This window comes from Diorhabda sublineata, chromosome X (genome assembly GCF_026230105.1).
Source record: "Diorhabda sublineata isolate icDioSubl1.1 chromosome X, icDioSubl1.1, whole genome shotgun sequence".
In the NCBI taxonomy this organism is placed as follows: domain Eukaryota; kingdom Metazoa; phylum Arthropoda; class Insecta; order Coleoptera; family Chrysomelidae; genus Diorhabda; species Diorhabda sublineata.
Genome location: NC_079485.1, coordinates 38,692,668 through 38,711,096, shown reverse-complemented (window position 1 = coordinate 38,711,096; position 18,429 = coordinate 38,692,668). Strand labels below are relative to the sequence as shown.

At 30.4% G+C, this 18,429-nt stretch overlaps 3 protein-coding genes across 4 annotated transcripts; 1 reads left to right on the top strand and 2 right to left on the bottom strand.

Annotated features, from left to right (window-relative positions):
• Positions 1 to 1,831: 1,831 nt before the first annotated feature.
• On the bottom strand, positions 1,832 to 6,113 carry LOC130451499 (isocitrate dehydrogenase [NAD] subunit gamma, mitochondrial). Of its 2 annotated transcripts, XM_056790539.1 has the most exons (8): positions 5,881 to 6,113; positions 5,759 to 5,818; positions 4,470 to 4,880; positions 3,796 to 3,929; positions 3,200 to 3,431; positions 2,270 to 2,456; positions 2,113 to 2,191; positions 1,832 to 1,917 (listed from the first exon to the last, which is right to left on the bottom strand). In XM_056790539.1, coding segments are annotated over exons 1-8 (1,161 nt in total). In that variant the 5' UTR covers positions 5,938 to 6,113; the 3' UTR covers positions 1,832 to 1,916. The 2 variants fall into 2 exon arrangements, with proteins under 2 accessions (XP_056646517.1, XP_056646516.1); XM_056790538.1 differs by having other exon boundaries at positions 1,832 to 2,191; positions 5,881 to 6,086.
• Positions 6,114 to 6,353: 240 nt separating this feature from the next.
• LOC130451365 (patj homolog) lies at positions 6,354 to 16,365 on the top strand. Its single transcript, XM_056790343.1, has 4 exons — positions 6,354 to 7,073; positions 7,152 to 7,424; positions 7,565 to 8,268; positions 8,447 to 16,365. The coding sequence occupies exons 1-4, from the start codon at positions 6,615 to 6,617 to the stop codon at positions 9,459 to 9,461; spliced, it is 2,451 nt and encodes an 816-aa protein (XP_056646321.1). The 5' UTR covers positions 6,354 to 6,614; the 3' UTR covers positions 9,462 to 16,365.
• LOC130451092 (tigger transposable element-derived protein 6-like) lies at positions 13,800 to 14,446 on the bottom strand. Its single transcript, XM_056789888.1, has 2 exons — positions 14,213 to 14,446; positions 13,800 to 14,141 (listed from the first exon to the last, which is right to left on the bottom strand). Exons 1-2 carry the CDS (start codon positions 14,444 to 14,446, stop codon positions 13,800 to 13,802), a joined length of 576 nt encoding a protein of 191 aa, XP_056645866.1.
• Positions 16,366 to 18,429: the final 2,064 nt, after the last annotated feature.

The following is an 18,429-nucleotide window of genomic DNA, read 5'->3' as shown; positions in this document are numbered from 1 at the left end:
ACAATATTTCTTGCTGTAAGGGTTCAATTGAAAATCATATATATATATATATATATATATATATATATATATATATATATATATATAGAGAGAGAGAGAGGTTTCTTATTGGGAACGTGGCAACGAAACACCAAAGTGGACTAACAATAAGAAACCGCTCATAATATAGCTGGCGAAGACTTTTTTACAATTCATATATATATATATATATATATATGTATATATATATATATATATATATATATATATATATATATATGTATATATATATATATATATACATATATATATATATATATATGTATATATATATATATATATATATATATATATATATATATATATAGATTTTGTTTTTTCAAAATCTATAAAAATTCCACGCCATTAACAACTAACTAACCTCACTTAACTTATAAATTTCAACTTCACTTATAACGACCTAACCTTTTGAAATTTAATTTACCAATCAATATTAAGCATCATTCACTAGAGCTTATCCTTATTTAACCTATAAAAATTAACGTCATTAATAATCTAACCAATTAAAAATTAATAAAAATTCCTATAGTAATCACAATCAATATTTCTCTCAAGGTCAATTTGAATATTGAATTCTATGATTTTAAAAATTTTTACAATCATTAATATCAAAAATCACCGAAAATTAATTATTGTAAGTAAAATTTCATTAATGATATACATTTATAAATACAATATTGTTTTTTCTAAGGAATGGTGGAAACCTCTTTTGTATATGATTCGTGTATAATAATTAATGCACATATATCTAGAGTGTATATCACAATATTGGTAATTTGGTCGAGATCGATACCAAATCATCATTCGGTACAGCATGTACCGTACAGGCTCGTGTTGAGTGATAAATCGCAATAAGTTAATAGCGTTTATGATACTGTACAAGCGTTTGAAGAAGAGGAGGAAACGTAGAATTAGTCCTTACATCTCAAATATGTAGCATTACTTAATCAATCCAATTATTTGTAGTTTTATTAGAATTTACAAAATTGATCTATAAATTTTACTTAAATTATTTAGGTCTTTTTCATCATTTACAGCTTTTTCGTTCTTATGGATGCCAACCATTTCCAAAAATTCTCTTTTTCGTGTATTAGATTCCGTTCCAAGAATATAATTGAATTTATGTTTTTTTGACATTTCATGGTTCGTTAATGCAGCTCTATTTTTTTAATAGACTATTTTCTAAAAATTATTAAGAGGTCTGCCCTATGTAGACAGCGTCACAATTAGTACAAGGCACTTGATATATATTACTTCTTTTGTTTTTTGGTGTTCTAGATTTCAATTTTATTATTACTAATATCATATTTATTAAAATAATTTGATAGGTGTTGGGAAAGTCCTTGTACATATAGTAAGGAAAAACGTTTTTTGTTCTGATGTTTCGTTTCCGCTCTTTAATCGATTGTAGTGTCTGTTTATCCTTTTCTTGAATATGTTGTTTATCATTTTTTCCGAATAATTTTCTATCAATGCAGTTTTTGCTTTTTGAATAGCTAAGCATCTAAATTCAGAATCTGATAGTTGGATAGATCTATCGGCCAAACTTATTACTGATCTGTTTTGAGACATAGGATGATATGAATTGAAGTTCAAATATCTTGATGACTAAGTTGGTTTCATATACCATTCTGTTTTTATGTTATTGATAATTTTATGTAATGTGGCATCAAGGAAATTGATTTTATTATTTTTTTCGACTTCGGTAGTGAATCGAAGTTTTTTATGATAAGAATTAAATTTTTTATTTGTTTTCAATTTGATTCAGTTACAGTAGGAAAATGAAAACACATTTAACAGTGAATTTATTATTTACAATAAATAACTTACATATAACACTTTACAAAATACTCATAAATACTATCGGTTTGTTGAAATCTGCAAAAAAAAATAAGAAATAGGATAAAAACAACTCATATTATAATAGATAGTTCAATCACAACAAAATGCAGAACGTGCACAAACGCGTTAATGAAATTATTAGCCTCAAAAGTTGTTAGCAAAAAAATGAATGAGTTAAATATTAGTCCTGTGCCATCACCATACACACACATTCAGAACAATGAAAATTACCATGGTCTGATGTCAGCTTGTAATATGTGATCAATGATTCTTTGAACTACGTCTGTGCTTTTGGCAGTACCTCCTAAATCTGAAAAATAAACATAATTCTCAATTTTTAACAAGAAAAGATCATTTATTTTGTTTTGAAATTTTGAAGTGCTCTTACCAGGTGTGTGGATTTTATCTTCGGAAATAGTTTTGAAAATAGCTCTTTGAATCAAATTAGCATGCTGTTGATGTCCCAAATGGTGCAACATGTCGACACTTGCACTAAGCATAGCAATTGGATTAGCAATATTCTTTCCAGCAATAGCAGTTCCTGTATTACGTGTACCAGGCTCAAAAATTGCATACTAAAAAATAGGTGAAATAAATTCTGTATTCAAATTAAGAAATGAAAAATTAATGATCCTCTAAAAACAGAGTTTAATTACAAATTATAGATGTAAAATTTCTTGAGACAAATCCTGGCATAAATATAGATGTATTCAAATTAACCAAAGGTTAAACCAACTAAATATTGGATGTGGGTAAATTGTTTCTTTAGGCTAACTCCCTCTACACCAACTCAATTACACTGCCTGGTTCTTTGGATAGGAAATGAATCAGGGACTTAAGGTAGGTCTAAAGGCCCAGATGACGCCATAGTGAATGATGGTATAGTGGTAATAAACAGCAGTATGAGTGTTTCAAAAAATTTTTTCAGTGAAATATTGCAATACTAAATAATAGGTGCAAAAGATTTACTTCAACTATAAAAGTCTAGTTGAAGTAACCAACGAGTAACAATTATGTTAATTATCAATTGATAGTAAATTGTCCATAGAATAATTAAAACTTCTTCACAATCCTAAAACTGCAACCTTTCTCAAAATCTTGACTATGCAAGAGATGAAAGTGAAGGCTTCACATAGATGTTTAAATCTCAAAAGACAATCTAATTTAAATATCACGACATTTGTAGGAAAACATGGATGGGTCTTAGATAAATTAATTTTGTTTTTTCTATTTGATATGAATATGAATCAACAAAAAATTATACTTATACTTAAACTTCATGCACTTTAAGATACAAAAAATTGTGATTTAATATTACATGATCTCCATAGTTTTTTCCAGATAATAAACCAGCTCCTCCTATTAGGCCACACACAACATTAGATACTATACTTCCATACAAATTTGTCATGATCATTACATCAAACTGATGAGGTTTTGACACCAATTGCATGCAACAGTTGTCTATAATCATTTCGTTATGTTCAATTTCAGGGTATTCTTTAGCAATCCTTTTTGATGTTTCTAAGAAAAGTCCATCAGATAGTTTCCTGAAAACAATATTCAGTTTTTTATAACAATGCAAATGATTAAGTTGGAATTTCTGGAACTGTTGGGAGATATCATACCGAATACACTGTTTACATTAACACTATACCAACACTCACAATTACACTGTCTGACGCGCATTTCAATAACCAAGTTAAGGTAAACTTTACCTTCAGTCTCTTAAGACGATAATTTGGTTATCAAAACGCTCGTCAGACAGTGTAATTGTGAGTGTTGGTGTAGTGGTAGTGTAAACAGTGTACTCAGAATGCAAATGATTATAAAAGTAATAATGACATATATCAAGAATTGTTTATTGAAAATTCCTATTTATGACTCATCTTAGAATCTCAGATGTATACTTACATAATATTTGCCTTATGAATTGTGGTGATCTTCTTTCTACCATGTCTTTTTGCCCATTCAAAGGCAAACCGTGCTACTCTATCAGAATTTGATTCAGTAACAACTTTCATGCTCTCTACAACGCCATTTACACTCTGAAAAGATACACTTATAACAATATAAATATCACCATTATACTTTGTCGCAAAAACAATAACAAAAAATCAACCTTGTTATAAAGAAGAAAAAAGAAAATAATTATACAACAATTAGGAAAATCATGAGTATCAAAGATATTGGTATGGCAAAAACGAATTAGCAAAGGAAAACAAAGACCCGGTTACAGAGATATGACAGAAATAACAATACAATAAAAAAACTGCAAGGTTATTGACTACAAAGAGCAATTAACCAGTTAAATTAAGAATAAACACTATCATATTAGCTTGGGTGACTTATTAGCATTTTTGTGCTTTTAAAATTCTAAATTTACTACTTAGTAAGAGAGAAAAACAAAGAAGTTTTCATAAGATTTGTAATAATTTTGAGATTATATACTTAGCAGACTTTACAACAAGCAACAAAAAAATACTAGATGTATTCCATTGTCAAGATATATATGGTTCAAAGTTCATGCAACTAATGCATATTTCCTTCTATTTATTTGTTTTATCAATTGTTAAAATCAAACTTACCTCATGTTCTAACATAGCATATTCACCTTCGGTATTTTGTCTGATAATTACAATATCAATATCTTTCTGTCTAGCAGGAACTCCAGGATAGGATTTAACATGAAGAATGTTAACATACAAGTCTAATTCATTTCTAATGGCTACATTCCTGGATAGTACTCCAGCACTCTCACTTTTTGTCTCAATGTTACCTTTAATAGCTACCCCATTACGTTTAATTGAAGTTAATGCATATTCCAACTCCAAATTATCTTCACTTTTTGGGTCAATATCAATTACTTCAAAGTCTACTGGTGCTCCAGCATATTTGAAAACTTCCCTTACATATGCCATTAACTCTGGTCCAATACCTCCGCCAGGTAACATTGATACTGCATTTCTTCCACCATAAAGAGCAATAGGAATTGAACTCTGAAATTATATATAAAGTGTTTTCATATTAGGAATATGGCAAAATTAAACACTAAAGGGCATTAACTTAAATATATTCAGAGATTTCAAATACTTATGTATTCATTACCTGGGAAACAGTTTACGGTAGTTTTAAATTGTGTAATTTCTTGTAAAAACATTAAATTCATATACTACAAAATTCAATATTCAGCATGAATATTCAATTTTGCCACATGCCCAATACAAAAATGCTCATATTCTAGCTGACAAACAAAGTGTCAAATCATATTTTGATAAAGACTGAAAGTTGTTGAAACGTCAAATTTTTATCTTTCAAAAATTATAGAAAAAACTAATTATAAAACAGAAGAGACCTAAAATCAAGAAAATTTTTAAATGAAAACATATATAAAAGGTCTAAGAAATTAAGAAATTTATATATCATCTGTTTAAGTAAAATTAAAAGCTCACCCATCAAATGAATGAATATTGACATAAAATATATTAATAGGTTTATTAGATAATCACCAAATACCTTTTCATGATATATAAAAACAAAACTGTGATCTCTGGAGAATTAAACTTATACTTTGGATGCAATAATCTTAACTTAAAGTATGGTGGAATATTTTGCTTTCTATTGGAAATTTCTTTGATAAAGTGAGAACACTAAATTTAACATATTGAAAATGCTTAGCTAAATTAAAAGTGAATAATTCTATTCTTACTTTTATCAATCCTAAAATCAATACGATTCACTTCCGAAAAAGTTCTTATTGAATTAATGAAAATAAAACATTTCAAAACCAAAATTATAAGTTTCATTTTGGTTATCCACATTTAAGTAAGATCATTGAAAATAGAATCTACAATTTATACGTATCCCAGCAACTTACTTGTTTTTTTATAAGCGGAGTTTTATGTTGAATTTCAAATGCTGACATAGTAGATTGGGCCTAAAAAGGAATGAAATTAAGGTGGAATGTAAATATATGAGATTATATAATAAAAATTTTACCCTGAATATGCATTGGCCCAATCTAATTGTGTCTCTTTTTATAACTCTGGATGCCATTATTGGGAACGGGAAATTCGGATATTTGTATTTTATTACAGAATTAATGAAGATTATATATGATGGTCTTCACAAAAACTCATCAAACTTCAAATACAAATGTATGTTTGTTTCACAGTTCTGCGGAGTGTCAGTACCAATCTGAAGACATTGACAGTCAACCTTAGGGTATGTTCTGTGGATCAACCCATCTAACAATTAGCTTTGTTCAAATGCGACTCTCGATAGTTCATTTACTGGTGTACTTTGTTATATACATCTATATTAGCATACATATGTAAATATTTTTTACACAGTACATCACTTCCTATGTACTCATTGTAGTGAGAAATAAATTTGTTATATGACTGCAGAGTATTACAGATGTGACATGTGACACCGGTAGTTTTACGATTAGTAGGCAAGTCAAGACCTTTTACTGTTTTGTGGTCAATGCATAATATTTTGTTCTGTGACAATTTCAGTATTTTATTACCATTATATTTTAATATGGTTGCGTATTCAACAAATTGTATATTTCTTAAAAAAACAATCAAAAATTAGTTATCCAACGCTTAGCGACAATTATTTTTGCTTGTTATATATGCTTTTTTTTTAAATATATAACAGTTCTTGCTAACCATTGGGAAATCCGTTATTTGTCCATCTGATGTACAAATATCCTTTATAATTGGAAAATGCACCTTAACGCGGATATTTCTAGTGCTTTGCAACTATTGGAAGACATAAAGCAAACAGTTGACAACTTGGGAGACCCAAAACTTCAATTAAATACAAGTCAGGACTTACATCTGTTAATAAGCGTTTTAGAGAATCCAGTCTTTCGGAGTATAGTTACTGTACAGGATTCAATAAGTGAATTAAATCAGCAGCTTGGACAGCATCCTTCAATTTTACCAGTTGATTTTGATATCACAGCTGCAGGTGAATTAGTGTTGAATGTACCTCCAGCAGGTGAATTATATGATCCAGATTATACAGATGATTATCCACCTAATAGAGATTTTGATGAACAAAGGGTACCTTCTGCACCTATTTCACCTAGTTCTCCTCAAATACCAATTTTAAATAATTCCGAGAACCATATGTTATTAGCCAATAGCCCAAAACTGAATAGTGAACTAAGCAATCCTGAGGTAAAATAAAACAGTCCTTGTTTGTTATTATCTATTGTCTTATCAGTTATTTATAGAAATAATTAACTTTTGTTTCAGTCATTACACCTCATACAGAATAACTCAAATGATGATGAACTTCAACGATCTCCTTCTGTGGGAAGTAATAGCTCTAAAACTGAACCTGATTTAATAAAATTAATAAAGAGTGAATGGTCTCAGATTGAAAACATTACCCTTGTCAATGATGGATCTGGCTTAGGGTTTGGTATTTTAGGAATGAGAAATATGGGTATAGTGGTAAAAACAATTTTGCCTGGTGGTGTTGCAGATCGTGATGGGAGATTACACAGTGGTGATCATATTCTGCAGGTAAGACAGAGATAGTTTTGGGATACTAATTACCTCAGTTTATATGGAAGTTATATGAAAAAATATATTCATTTGATCTATTATTTTAGTAGTGACTTAAATTTATATGTGGTTGGAAAATGATCTTTATAATATTACAGATTGGTGAAGTGAATCTTCAAGAAATGAATTCAGAGGCAGTAGCTGGTGTTTTACGACAATCTGGTACTCATGTGAGATTGGTAGTTGCCAGGCCAGTACCCATAACTTCCACTGAATATAGGTATCTGGGAAGTGCTGCACCCCTTGTCCCTACACATTTACTACAAGATTTTGTCGAGTTGGATAATTATCTTATTCAGCATAATCATGAACCAGTTTTTCAAAGAAACATTGATACAGATTTGTATCACAATGATGTATCTATGCCATATGGAAATTCTGGGTTATCTAGAGTTCGAGCGTCATCTTCTCTACCATTACTAAATTTGGATATGGTTGTAAAAATGCCAGAAATGGAAAAGTTTGATGTAGAATTAGAGAAAGATGCTAATGGTTTGGGTATTACAATTGCTGGTTATGTTTGTGTTAAAGAAGAGCTTTCTGGAATATTTGTTAAAAGTGTCAATAAAGGTAGTGCAGCAGATTTAAGTGGCAAAATTAAAGTAAATGATCGAATTGTGGAAGTTGATGGCCAATCATTACAAGGATATACCAATTTTCAAGCTGTTGAAGTATTGAGGAATTCTGGAAATGTTGTCAAATTATGTTTAGAGAGATATCTACATGGGCCCAAATACGAGCAACTACAACAAGCTATTGCTGCTAGCGAGATAAAACCGGCGTCTCCACCTGATGTGTCACGGTAATAGAGAAGTGTTTGTACATCCTTTATTAGTTGCCTTTTCAATCTACACCTCTTCCTATAGGCCTAATTCACATTGACCCTAATTTAATCATACTTCATGTGTACTAATCACGGTATCTGGATATAGTTTTACATTTTTAAATTCTAAATATACCGTATTTTATGTAAATTTCAGATTTCTCAAAGAAGAAGGGACATTAATTCTAAATGGTAGTAATGTTCATGATTCCAGTCAGGTCCATAAGGAAAATTACAATGTGTTTTCAAAAAACGAAGCTATAAATGAAGAAGCTCTTCAAAAGAAGTGGCAAAAAATAATGGGCCCAGATACTGAAATAATTATAGCACAGTTAACCAAATTTGGAGAGAAAGGAGGATTAGGCATTAGTTTAGAAGGCACTGTAGATGTAGAGGATGGACAAGAAGTTAGACCACATCATTATATCAGATCAATATTACCAGAAGGTCCAGTAGGAAGAAATGGCACCTTAAAATCGGGAGATGAATTGCTAGAAGTAAATGGCCACAAACTTTTAGGAATGAATCATCATGAGGTTGTGAGCATTTTGAAAGAACTACCCATTAATGTGTGTATGGTATGTGGTAGAAATCCATTTAATTTATTAGTTCAGAGAGAGGACTCAATTACAGAACGAGGATCTTTAAACAGAAGCTTACATAATCTTCTACCTGTATCTGATAGACTTGTTAAAGCTAAATCAGATGGGTCATTAGCAAGTAGTATTACAGTATTAGGATCCTCAGATCAAACTTTTACCAAAATGAAGTCACGTTCACTAGAACCACTAACTGGTTTAGCTATGTGGAGCTCAGATCCACAAGTAATTGAATTAGTTAAGGGCGAACGAGGATTAGGATTTTCAATTTTAGATTATCAGGATCCTATTGATCCAAATGACACTGTTATTGTAATTAGAAGTTTAGTTCCTGGTGGAGTGGCGCAACTTGATGGAAGATTAATCCCGGGTGATCGTTTGTTATTTGTTAATGATACATTATTAGAAAATGCTTCCCTGGATCAAGCTGTACAAGCTCTTAAAGGTGCTCCAAGAGGAATTGTAAGAATTGGTGTAGCCAAACCTTTACCCATTCCAGATACTGTAGGACATAATTCCTTAATTGATATTGAGTCAAGTAGATTTATTTCAAGTAATCCAATACTCAATTAATAGACCTACGAGAAACAACATTATTTTTGATGTCGATGTTAAAATCCAAAAACAATTATGCCACTTCAAAAACTTGTAATATTTTTAGGGATTTGTTTTTATCATTTGCGCAGATAATGATTACAATATATTATAAATAGAATAACTATTGAACAGCTTAAAAACTTTCATTATCAGTATGTGGAGAGAGTTAAGTTTGGAAAGTCCATTGCCAAATGCAAAGTAGAGATACTGGATGTGATTTTATTTCCATCAAACCTAAGTTGCCTCTATTCAGAAGTTCTTCCTAAGGGAGCTAGCGCCCTTTGAATATGACACTGTTATATCCGTTTTTAAGCATAAAACATCGCTTCTTTGAAACTTCAAACTAATTGTATAACTAGTATCTGCAGTTCACCTTTTGCAGAAGGGTGTAATGAAATATTGGTTCTCCTATTTTTTGTTAACACTAGTTGGAGTGAGTAGATAATTTGTAATATTGAGAAACAATTGTAACATATAACCATTTTGTAAAATACATAGTATTGAGCCCAACCAAAATTTTCAATTCAACTCACTGATTCACATGTTTACAGGTACTGTCTTTTCAAACAGACTATGCAGAAATAGTCTTTCTCTTCATTGCTACTGTGGTTATTATCAATTTTAATATCTTTGGCTGCATTTTTTTCTTATTACTTATTATTTTGTTCTCTTTATATTCCTTTTCAATTTCTTCTTTTCCCGGAGTCTCTGTGCAAATTGAGGTTTTTTAAAACCTTTTTTCATTTCTTCTGGGCAGTGCCTTTTTTTTATTTTTTGTATTCCTATATGCTTAATAAATTGCTAAAGTGAAAACTTGACTTAAAGTAACATTCCTAATAATATTAAAAGCTTTAGGTTGTAATGATTATTATTTTTTGTTTTATTATATCTAGATAACAAAAAATATTTATTTAATCAATATCACAGCTTGAATGATGCAAAATTCAAAATAAACAAAACAAGGAAAAAATTGTATATTGACAAAACTGCCCTTTTTGAATATCAATTACAGTTTGTAGATATCTAGACATTGACTATTCTAACTCTTATACTTCGATAAAATTGTGTTCAAAGCTCCAGTTATTTTTTATTTTCACTTAATTTCTATTTGTTATTAGTACTATTTATGTATTTCTTAATGTCAACTATAGATTTTCGATTTTATTAGGATATGTTTAAAGGAATGGGTTTAAATGACGTTTCAGAAATTATGGCGACCAATAGATGGTATCTTCATTTTTTCAGATAGTTCATTTTGACGTCTATAACATATGTATTATAAACTCTTGCAGACTATATACTACCATTACGCTTTGCCGTAACTTTTATAATTCAATTTCAGTACTTTATTGACATTTTTTTAATGATTAATATTCCTATCAGAATCAAATCGCCCCATTCTAGCCCTTATTATAAGTTAGCTGGCTAATTTGCCACTAAAAAGTTAATTTTCATCACTTCCACTATGCAAATAGTCTATTTACAAATCTGTAGGACTTACATCTTCGCCACATATTTTACTTGAGAATACAATTTTGGTATTGATTGTAGTTTTTTTCGATAATGTTTACTGATTTGTTCAACAACACGCAAACATTAATTTATGAAAAGTCAAATACCATAAGGACATTTTCTTTTAATTGCAAATGGTACTGGATGCAATTGACTTTCTCATTTTTATTTCATTTAATTGCACAATACTCTCTCACAACAAAAATGAAGTTTTTCAACTAAGTGTACAACATAGGAGCTTGACAGAAAATAATTATCATATCAGTTCACTCAAATAATATATATATCAGTTTGCAATTTTGCATGTATTCGTCGATAAGACTGCTGACATAACTTTCGCGAAAAGGTGCTGACTTAATATGTTTGGATATAATATGTACTGATTTATATTTCCTGCTATAAAACGTGGATTATACTTACTCGTGTATTGACATACACCCCCATAACATAACACAACCTTAACCAATGAAAAGAAATGGAAAAATTGAGAACATGGAAACATAACTACAGTTTATTTGAATAAGATAATCCCTTTTTATTGTTTACTCTATATTTACAATTCACAAAAACATAATAAAAACACTTCCGGTATCTAAGATACTTATTTAAATTGCAAGGTAGTTCCTTTTATGAAGTAGCAAAGATACTAGTTACTTTTTGTCCAAAAATAAGTATTTAGGATACCAAGATACTTTTTTAATAGCTGTGTCCATTAAATTTGTAATTTAATATGATAAACTGTATGTGAGGCTTTTAATGATAATTTTTAGAGGTATAAAATGTTTATTTTTATTTAAATTATAAAAAAATAATCTAATAGTCCATGAATAAAACTATAATGTGTTCATTTGGTTTGATAAAAATAAATAAAATATATTTGTGACTATCTAAGATTTTGCATTATTCTGCTCATATTCTAGTCATTGTATGACTGATATTTATTTCGTTTGGTTAAGTTCCTAAAAGCCCGATGTTCCTTTACTAACCGATATCATTCTAATAAATTCTTTCTTTATATCGTCGTTTCATGTAATTTATGTACTTTGACTTTTTTAGAAAAGATCGATACTGGTTTTCATAATTTGATAATAATTTTGGATTTATAATTTTCACAAGAATAACAATTGAACTGATTCCACATGATTATAAAAGTTTCAGTTTTAAACGATGTATTGGTATGCCCATTTCTTCAATATACTAATACCGGAATTGTTTATTTATTTGGTTATACAAGCACTATTGAGAAAATAAGGAACATTTTGGAATCAAAAAAACAACAGTCGCCAAATAAATTGACGGTGGACAAACTTTGAAATTCCTTCAGTCAGAGTTTTGCCGCCTGGTACTCATTAACGCGCACCCGCAACTTGTCCTCAAAATGTTGTTGTTAGCCAGTTCTTCTAATTAAGTGAAAATCACTAGATACAACATCGGGAGTAGGTATCTCTCATTTGAATGACCTAAGGCGTTTTCAAGTTCGGTTTGTCATATAAGATCGGGCATTTAAAAAAAACGTCAACTTTCCTTGCTTGTTTTGAATTGCTTTACTAAGGTCGCGCAAAGTTTAACAGTACCGTCTAGTTCATTGTTGTACACGTTTTCTATCCATCCCAAAAGATACTCTTCATCATTTTCATTTGTGAGGGGTTTGCGAACAATTCTTCCTTTTTTGAGAAAGTGTGTGCTTTCACTCCTTGGACTGCAATTTTGTTTAGCAATTGACGTGATTCACTCACGTCTCCTCACAGTTTCAAACAATAAAATCCTTAAAACATGTGGAAAACCAAGTAACAGCTCGGTTTCACGAACCTTTTCATCAATTTTAGCAACCAGTTCGTCGGTAGTAATGCTTGAACGTCCACTTATATCTTCATTGTGAATATTAGATTAATCATATTTAAACTGAATGCACTATTTCCAGACTGAACTGATGTTTACGTAAACTTTACACGTTTGTTGATACTCTTCCATAGCTCTTTGGTTTTTTCCCAACCGAATTACCCGCACATCATCACTGATTGCTGCATTTTAATTTTTAGCGCGCATACTAAATTTGAATATATAAAAAATGGCGACAGTGAAAATGTTTTCGTTTTGATTTCTATACGTAGACTGATAAGTGATCAGCGCGCTCCTAGCGGTGTCATTCTTGCTCATTTTTGCTCATTTTGTCCATTACATAACAATTTTCATCTATACATCCATTATTTACTGTATTTGAAAACATATCATTTTACAATTTTATTGAAAAAATAGCATTTGTGACAAAATACCATTTTTTTGTTTGGCCTATTAACCATACTATTAAATTACCGAGATCACTATTCAGAAAATTGAATTTGATTTCAAATCAAATTTATTACTTATATATAACTTATATACTTATAACTTACAAATATGATTGATGTACAGTAGAATCTCGATATATCGTATCTCCAAGGGGACAGTGTAAAAACATGATATATCGAGATATTCACTAAATCGGGATTATGAAATTTTTAAGGAGGGGTGGGGTAGAATAATGAAATTTTCATAGAGTTTTAAAATAGCATATTTTATTTATATAACATAAAAAAAATTAAGTAAGAAATTACAAAATTATTAGATTAATTTGTATGTACAAAGATAGGTAAATATTTTATTTAAAATAATCCCTGATTTTCTTTCGAATTAAACCGCGTTGTCTGGTGCTGTCAATAGCATTTTCTAAAATATTGATAGCCGCAAACACATTTTCGTCGACTTGAGATCGGGCTAAAAAGTGGCGTATGCTGTTCATATATTGCTTAGCCACTGTAGGTATTATAGGACATTATCTTCTTCTTCCGTTTCTTCTGTTGGAGCTAAAATCTCTTCTTCAGTGAGCATCCCTGTTACAGCAATGTCATCATCAAAATGGACGATGTCTTTAAAAGTGACGGGATTTTCCTCATTTTGTGTAACTAGGTCCCATCCAAACGGTGCTTCTGGTTCCATGATTGACTGCTCCTCTTCCTTTATAAAACCACAAGTTCGAAAACAATTTTTTATTGTCGGGTTTCTTATATTTTTCCAGGCTTTGTCGGCTATATTCAGAGCAGAAAACAATGTCAGTTTGTATTCAACCCCTTCCTCAAGACTGTCTAAAAGCTGCATCACTACTTCCTTTCGATAAAAATTATTCCTTAATCCAAGCGCTGAAGGACTGATGTTGTGTTAGCAGGCATATAAAATACCTTTACATTACTTAGAGGGGATATGTTATTGTGGGCAGTACAATTGTCTAAAAATAAGAAAATTTTTCTATTTTTTCTTTGGAAGTCAAGATTAACTGAAATAACCCATTCAGCTGTCATATATGCCTTTTTGTTGGCCCGATAAGTCATAGGAAAAGTTTTTATGTTTTTAAAACACCTTGGTTTGGCAGATTTACCGATTAATAGTGGCTTCAACTTTTCCGATCCAACCATGTTGACCGTCAGCAAAACGGTAATCCGGTCTTTACTGCTCTTGCCGCCATGACACTTTTCTCCCTTGTAACAAATTGAGCGGTCGGGAAGACATTTGTAAAATAGACCCGTCTCATCGACATTAAAAATGTTTCTGGTTTCGTAGTCTTTAATTATTTCTTTTAATTATACTTTCCACTCGGAGCAAACTTCAGTTGAAACACTTGCACTCTCCCTACTTAGTTTTTTAAAAGCAATGCTATGCCGTTTCTTAAAGCGGTCGAACCATCCATCACTAGCCCAAAAATCACTTGACAGATCTAATTTTTGGGCAAAAATCTTCGCCTTCTCTCGCAATATACTCCCTGGTTGAACCACTTAACTAAAGCCTTTTCAAGTTGTGGGAACTCACCCTTCTTGAAACGTTTCATTTTGCTATTAGAGCTAGCCGCAATGATTTCATCTTTTTTATTTAAAATTGAGGTGATAGTGGATGGAGGGACATTAAACCGATGAGACACATCAATTTGTTTCTCTTCACTAGCAACAGCCGAAATTATATCCTTTTTTGTTTTGATTGATAAACACTTCTCTGTGGCGCCATATTGACTACATATAAACAATACAGAACTTGTAAACAAAGCCTCCCACTTTTTATACGTTATGTAGAGATTTTCCTCAGGGTCATACGAATTATAAGACGTTTCCTTCACATTGCAACCTGGAAAATTTTTTACGCAATACCGAGGGGACCGAAATATATGGCGTTTTTACGAATTATCGAGATTTTTTCAAGGGACCACCAGTTTTATACGATATATCGAGATTTACGATATAACGGGATACGAATTACCGAGATTCTACTGTATAAAGTACATCTTCCACACTATATGTTCCGGCTGGCATTGCTTTACATCTGACCAAAATACATTTTGGAAAGCAGATGAAAATAAAAAAAATTATCTCATTTGATTTGTATACCTACCATTTGCATTTGCGACTTCAGTGTAGGAAAGGTGTAGTCCATTATTTGTAAAATAGTTTAAGGGATTATATGACTTGATTTTACAACGGATATATATTTATATGTTTATATAACATTTGACGATGTATAATTATTTTTCTACCTTGTCTAATTATAATAGAGGTAAACAATTTTGGGAAGTTAAAATGAATTTTTGAAATTGTTTTTGCATCCAGGAAGAAAACATATGTCCCATTCAGCTGTTAATAAAAAATTTTTCAACAGGGATGGTAGAAATTTATCAAGAATTGGAAGACAACAAAGAAGGAAATCGTATTAGGAGAGTTCTTTTCAACTTCTACTGCAAATTTGGCACTAAATGATGGTGTAAGTTGTCTTTGTTTAAGATATTGAGAAGAGAGAAAGTACGTCCAATCCTCTTGAAATATAGGTTCGAGAATTGCCATAGCATCATCTTTACAAAAAGCGATGGTGGATCTTTACAAAGAATGACAGAAATATAGGCAACTATATTTGGTAATCGAATGGTATGGAATGGTAATCGACGGAATTAGTCACATAAGTAACTTCACTAGCTGGATACGTAATTTTGATGTAAATTTTTGGAAATAGGATTATCCGACCATTTTTTGAAAATAGAAACTTTGATGCTAATATAATGGTCGTCTTAACAAGATGGACGTTGATCGATGTATTTTTGAATGCCACGCAACTAAATTGATTCTTATTTTCTATATATTGATATTTGCGATTTTTCTTTAGGGCTATCTCAACTATTTACCGGCGACCAATTTCCTCATAAGAGCTGGGGCGAAATATTACCGATAAAAGTAAAATAAAATATTATAGAATCGTTTTTCTTCGAAAAATTGAAAAAAAACTTTATATTTATAAGAAATTTAGCTCACATGAAGGTTTATATCTGAAATTTGGCGATACCTTAATATTTGTAATAAAAAATATATATGAATATATATATATATCTGTTAATAAATATATAATCTAATGGTAATGCTTTTTATTTCGATTTGTCCTACCATTTGGTAAATGTCATGGAAAATGTATGTATGTAGTATTCAGAAATACATATGAATAATGTTTAATGACCACCTACCAGCGATAACTTTTTCATTGGACTCTCCATTTTCTAGCCCCACTTATCTATAGTTTGATTATTGAAATTGAAAAAAAATTGAAATTTTTGAAAAAAGGAGATAACCATAAATGGACGATTAATAACTTTTAAAACTGAAAGATACTGACACAATAATGATTAATTTCCTTCATTTTTATTTTTACTACCAGAAAAATACTGTTAAATAATTTGCACTCCTCAAAAAAGCGGAGAAAATACCTCGTTCATGGAAAACGTATACTTTAGACAGAAAAATGGAAGCTTGTGATTAAATCAAGGAGTAAATAGTTTCCAATTGTAACAGCAAAATATCGGAAATGTTTTGTTTGCAAACAAATTATTATTATATTATTATTTTAGGGCGGATCAGCTGCTCAAGTGATCTTAAGATGTAAGATTAAAAATCCAGCAGAATATTAATTCCATTAGAAAAATCGACATGTTTCACTTTGTTTTCGATTGTAATTCCTATAAATTGTCAGTATCTAATTTGCACCCTTAGGTAAAGTCCTAAAAAATCATCACAAAAAAATTGGATTGTAATAAAAAAACACCTTATGGTGGTTTTTAATGTTTTTTTGTTGTATACCCCTAGGATACATAGTAAAATATGATTTTCTTAGAATAGATTTCTATAAGACCCGTTTTATTCAAACAGATGTTTATTAAGCATATCAAAAGTGGTAAAAATTAAATATATATTCGTCGACTTACGTGTGGATAGATTCTAACTGATCCAATGGTATAAAATAAAGCACAGTAATTAAGTTATACTGTTCAATTGTCAATTTTTTATCTATACCAGAACATGCTGGGGTGACATAAAAGCCATGGTGAAATTAGTTTCTTCAGCTATAAAAAATGATAGTCAAAAGATTTTACTTGAGCTGGGGTAAAGATGGCATGATTAAAATAGAAGGAACAGACTGGTACACAGGTATTTCGTTAAGATCTTCTATTTATAACCTTATCACAGATTGAATTGATTATATAAAAAAATAAAAATTTTCTGCCATACTCAGGATTTTCTACCACACATGGGCAGAAGGTACAATCATTGGAGCACCTGATAGGCCTTAAAAAATCATTTTTTTTCTTCATTTTTAGAGGGTTATGTTATCCATCAAAAACTTCCATTTTTTTCCCAGAGCTCGGTATTTTCTTAGTTTTTTGAGGGGGTATATGAAATTAATCATAATTCTACCAGGGTATTTCCGATGTATATCATGGTAGAAAGAGTCAAATCATACGATCCGAGTAACTCTTATCAGTTTCAGAACAATGAACATGAGAACCGGGTTATTTCCCGAACATTAGATTATAGTTTCCGAAAATTCATTTTTTTCTTGATTTTTAGAGGGTTCTCAGTAGAAAATTTGATTTATTTAGATGGTACAAATTAAAATAAAGCTATTTACTTCTTAATTTAATCAAAAGCTTCAATTTTCGTGCCATATTTATAAGTAAGTACATGCACGGGGTTTTCTCCAGGGTTTTTCCAATAAATTCTAAGGTTAAAAAAAAACAACAAACCAACTTCAAAATATGTAGTTCTAAAGTCATGGCATCCGTAAACTATAATACATATCATGCTACAGTAGAATAATACCAGCATCCATCATATTATTATAAATCGTAAGTTAATGACATGCATATAAAATCGGGATTCGGATTTTACAATCGATTGAAAAATATAAATAAAATAATATGAATATATTGAATTTTCACCATCTTAAAACTATTGTTTATTTATTGATTGAATAATTTCATGGTTTACGTGGACGTACCTACTCCCAATTTGATGCATTTTTATAATGAAAATTTCATGCTAATAATGTAGGGTGAATGGGTAAGGAGCCATTTTTTTCTAAAAATACTCGACTA

Coding starts and splice junctions, on each gene's coding strand:
- LOC130451499 (XM_056790538.1), bottom strand. CDS start 5,937: ATGGCATCCAGAGTTATAAAAAGAGACACAATTAGATTGGGCCAATGC. Junction 5,819..5,880: donor TGGGCCAATGCATATTCAGG/GTAAAATTTTTA, acceptor ATTCCTTTTTAG/GCCCAATCTACTATGTCAGC. Junction 4,881..5,758: donor CTCCGCTTATAAAAAAACAA/GTAAGTTGCTGG, acceptor ATATAATTTCAG/AGTTCAATTCCTATTGCTCT.
- LOC130451365 (XM_056790343.1), top strand. CDS start 6,615: ATGCACCTTAACGCGGATATTTCTAGTGCTTTGCAACTATTGGAAGAC. Junction 7,074..7,151: donor GTGAACTAAGCAATCCTGAG/GTAAAATAAAAC, acceptor CTTTTGTTTCAG/TCATTACACCTCATACAGAA. Junction 7,425..7,564: donor GTGGTGATCATATTCTGCAG/GTAAGACAGAGA, acceptor ATAATATTACAG/ATTGGTGAAGTGAATCTTCA.
- LOC130451092 (XM_056789888.1), bottom strand. CDS start 14,446: ATGGTTGGATCGGAAAAGTTGAAGCCACTATTAATCGGTAAATCTGCC. Junction 14,142..14,212: donor CCCCTCTAAGTAATGTAAAG/GTATTTTATATG, acceptor TTTTATCGAAAG/GAAGTAGTGATGCAGCTTTT.